Genomic DNA, 4,527 nt, shown 5'->3' with positions numbered 1-4,527 from the left:
ATCTCATGTCCCCTGGACGCCTCCCTCAGGAGGTGCTGGGGTCCTGTCCCTCTTGGAGGAGACCTAGAGGAAGACCTAGGACACGCTAGGTCCCCCCAGAAGAGCTGGAGGAAGTGTCAGGGGAGAGGGAAGTCTGGGCGTCCCTGCTCGGACTGTTGCCCCCACAACCCAGCCCCGGATAAGCGGTTGATGGTTGATGATGGATGGATGGATGGATGGATGGATGGATGGATATGTATATTAGGGGTGTGCAAAAAAATTGATTCACATTTGAACTGGGATTTAAGCTTTGCCGATTCAAAATCAATTCATAAAGATCCAAAAATGTATTCATATTGTTTTATCCCTATTTTGTAACAGCTTTGTTCTAAATTGAATTAAACTCTGTGATGGCACTGCGTCGACTTTACACTAAGCAATTCTGATGCATCTCGTCGATTTTGCTCTGACTTAAAACTCTTTACCTAAAGGAATTTATCAGTGAAACAGAGAAGGTCAACTGTGTACAGAGAATGGCGACTGTTAAAGAAAAAACAATTCAGCCTGCCCCATCCTCAATAAAGGCAAGTGTTTGGGAGCATTTTGGATTTTATTGCCTGGATGGGAAGCCAGACCTCAATAAGGAAAATGCTATATGCAGGATTTGCAAACCAAAGAAATACAACAAATATGAAAGCTCATATGTCACGCCATCATCCAGAGATTAAGATTAAAGATGGCAAAAAGCTAAAATAAGTTAATCTTCCAGCAAACCAACAAACTTTGTTTCAATGCACTAAACTCCCACCAAACTCTGAGCGGGCTAAGAAAATCACTCAATCATAAATGCTTAAATGCTGAATTGAGAATATTTGAGTCATGATTTTATGTGTTTAATCAGTTGCTCATTTCAAAAGGGAAACTAGCTGTTAATGTACTACCTGAGCCATTTGTGTTTGTTTTTGGAGTACAGCACTTTAAAACTAATTGTAAAAGATCACATTTTACCAAAATAGTTTTCTTTGCACTGTGCAGTTTATATTTGCTTTTTTTTTTTGTAGTTCCAATTACCTCTGGCCCACCATTTGTAGCTAAAGACAATCATATATAGTTTATATATAGTATAATTTTATCATAAATATTTTTTTGAACAATTTGACAGTTTGGCAGTTAACTATTGGACTGTGTAGTTGAATGAAATAAATAAATTCTACTCAAGGTTAATATTGTGTAGTGTTTACCTGCAATTAATTCATTCAGTTTCTCCTCTCGTCTGTCAACTGCAATAATATTGGAAAGTAACTAATCACAGATATATATCAAATTCATTTATGCTCTGAAGAGTGAATCAATTTTTAATTGAAAATTGATTTTGAATCGAATCTCGACCCTAAAAATCTATATCAAATTGTGCACCCCAAGATAGATAGATAGATAGATAGATAGATAGATAGATAGATAGGTAGATAGATAGTCATCCAACGACAGGCCAGAGTCTGTCTCTTAATCAATTTTGTTATCTGGCTAAATTAATAGTGGGAAATTCAAGTGGGAAACTCTTTAAGTTAACGCACATTGTTTTTCTCAGCATTAAATTTTTTACTCAGTAATGGGTACTTTTTCTATGTAGCAGTAAAATGCTTGAGTCAAAATGGACTTAAGTAAAAGTATTATATAATAATGTTATATATATATAATTATCTATACCTAAAACTACTTATTGAACACAAAAAACTACTCAATTACAGTAACTTGAGTAAACGTAAATTATTACTTTCCACCTCTGGTTAATACGGGAGTTTGCAGTCTGTACACAAACGGGGAGCGTCTCTGTTCCCCACGCCAAATATGGATCATATCACACCAGGTAAAGTTCTTTTGTTACTTTAATTAATGAATTAACGTATACACATACATTGTTTATCAGTTTAAAGTAGTCAAAAAAAAAAAGTTAAAATCACGTTTATCAGTTTAAAGTAGTCAAAAAAATTGTTAAAATCATGATAATCATTAAATAATAGAATTGAATAGCACCCTGAATCCTAATCGGAATGAATGGTGAGGTGCTATAGATGGTACACCCTTAATCCCTACAGTCAACATGATCAATCAAACACTTGATGTCTCATAGGTGGGTCTTCTAGCAGGGCAATGACCCAACACATACTGCCAGGGCAACAATAGTGTGGCTCAACAAGAAGCAAATTAAGGTCATGGAGTGGCCTACAAAACCTCAGGAGGGAGCTGAAGCTTCAAGCTTTCAAGTGGTAGGCAAAAAACTTGTAGAATTTAGAGAGATTCTGGAAAGAGGAATGGCAATAAAATCTTTCTATTCTATTCTGTGTTGTATGAAAGGAGAGAAGGTTAGCACTCCCCTTGAAAAAGATGGAAGAGGCCCAAGTGGCCTTCAACTCATATATGGTTAGGGCATTGCCACCTACCTAGTGGCATCTATAACCAAGTTTTGAAGCAATTGTGGCTTAGTGGTTAAGGAAGCGGACTTGAGTCCGGAAGGCTTCAGGTTTGAGTTCACCAGCTGCCAAGTTACTACTGAGGTGCTCTGAGCATGGCAACGTCCCCACACACTGCTCCCTGGGTGCTTAAAAGCTGCCTGCTGTTCACTTTGTGATGGGTTAAAAACAGAGGTCACATTTTGTTGTGTGTAGTGGTGTGCTGTTTTTAGAGTCCAAGGTCATTCAGAGTGTATACATTTCCCATATACTGTATCAACTTTTCTGCACCCTGTTTCTTCATCAACTACTGAAAGTGGTAGTGGGACATGACAATAATTGTAATCTGCAATTAAATGCATTTTTGTGTTATTTTGTGCATGTTTCTTTAAGTAGTTAACAGTCTCTTAAATTTAAAATGGAAAACAAATGTATTGGAATGAAAGGTTGTAGAGATTATATACAGTATACATATTAAGGGAACTTTAAGTTTTCTTTAACCTTTTCTTAGGTTAATTAATCAATAATCAATAATTAATCAATAATTAATGGTTTTCCCAAATTAAAGGCATGGGATTAAGCATAAGCAGCAGGCATATTGCAATATTGTCTGAAAAGCAAATCTTCAAGACAAATAGAAATGCTGCTTAATAGGTCAAATATTGAATTGTTTGCTATTTTAATTATTACATTACAGAGCTTATGATTTAGGGGAAAAGCCAAATGCTTACTGAACGTAAAACAGACCCAGGACCACACATGCATAGGACTGTACATTTGCCAAGAATGTCTAATGTGTGTTTATTTTCTTTTGCTGTGATGATGGATTAATGCAATAAACGAGTACATTACTTCAACTGTAAATTACACACACAAACCCAGACTCATTATGAGAAAATATGGGAAGTGTGATTCAGGCTATGTAGGCCATATATACAATATAGAGACAATCCTCTGGGTAATATTTTAAAACAATTCTCTCATAATAGAAAGATCCAAGACTGTAATAAAAAACAATAAAAACGATATAATTTACCTAGAGCAGGCAGTAACCTCAGCAAGGCATTCTTGTTCCGTAGTTTGGCAATGTGGAGGACATAGTAAAGACCCATTTCACAAGCCACTCTATTTTCTTGCAGATACCTGAAAAGAAAAGCAGGATACATACATGGTGAGAAATGGAACAGAAGCTGTTTTGAAACACTTTGAGGGCAAACACAGACCTGGAGTAATGAAGAGATGCAACACAGTGAAAATGCATATTTCACATCTGTGACATCACATAAAAAACTAGAATCTCAAGTAAATCTTTTTTATAGCTCAAATTCACAAAACATATTTGTCTTAAAAGACTCTACAGTTTGAAATAAGAATTGGAATCAACCTTAAAATATCCTCTTAAAATCATTTTGTTTCAATTGTTTTCAGCTGCGTCAGATTAACTTTGCTGTGTTAGATTTCAGTGGTTTTCACATTTGGTTGGGTCTGCAGCAGGAAGCTGCTAAGAGACCAAAAGGCATCCTGAGCACACACAGTCACATAGCCCCACACATTCAGAAGAGAATTTCCCCCAAATTCTCTTCACACCAACTCTCCAGACAGCTCTAAAACACCTTTACTCCATGGGAACAATGGGAAACCTCCAAATGCACATTCACAGCGAACCCCTGTTCCATCCATTCCTTTTTGATCTCAGCAACAAAAGGTTCATAAACATGTCCTCCAAACCTGCTGAATCATGGAACAGCAGTGCCACATAGTGGCGACTGCAGGCATAACCATGATACAAGAACAATAATATGATTGGCCACAAGAGGCTTAGCCTCTCTCTTCCATTGGCCTACAACATTTAAACACACACCTGGGAAGTTGAAAACCACTCCCCCCACACAAGGTATATAAGCGTAAACAACTAATGATACATAGAAGTTATTCTTGAGAGGATCTGTGTATTAACAACTGTTGTATGAGTTTTCATTGAATACTTCTCCAGTCGTTATATTTTGCTTTATTGTTGGAACTGTTTTGTTTGACGTTTTTGTTATTAAAACAAATCAACCATCTTTACCGGCTGTTTCCATTCCTTGCCTGAAGACAC

At 36.6% G+C, this 4,527-nt stretch overlaps 1 protein-coding gene and 1 non-coding gene across 2 annotated transcripts in view; one reads left to right on the top strand and one right to left on the bottom strand.

Annotated features, from left to right (window-relative positions):
* The window catches only part of nelfb (negative elongation factor complex member B), a 21,545-nt gene that overhangs the window by 5,711 nt on the left and 11,307 nt on the right, over positions 1 to 4,527 (bottom strand). Inside the window, exon 10 of the mRNA XM_008337640.3 lies at positions 3,466 to 3,572. Coding sequence (XP_008335862.1) covers positions 3,466 to 3,572 — 107 coding nt within the window. The remainder of the gene's footprint in view (positions 1 to 3,465; positions 3,573 to 4,527) is intronic.
* On the top strand, positions 2,321 to 2,448 carry LOC112486580 (U6atac minor spliceosomal RNA). The gene has a single exon (XR_003049086.1). It is a non-coding gene; the product is annotated as a U6atac minor spliceosomal RNA (small nuclear RNA).

Source organism: Cynoglossus semilaevis, unplaced genomic scaffold, assembly GCF_000523025.1.
Source record: "Cynoglossus semilaevis isolate Cse_v1.0 unplaced genomic scaffold, Cse_v1.0 scaffold299, whole genome shotgun sequence".
Lineage (NCBI taxonomy): Eukaryota > Metazoa > Chordata > Actinopteri > Pleuronectiformes > Cynoglossidae > Cynoglossus > Cynoglossus semilaevis.
The sequence above is the reverse complement of the archived record's forward strand: the minus strand, read 5'-3'. Positions and strand labels throughout refer to the sequence as shown.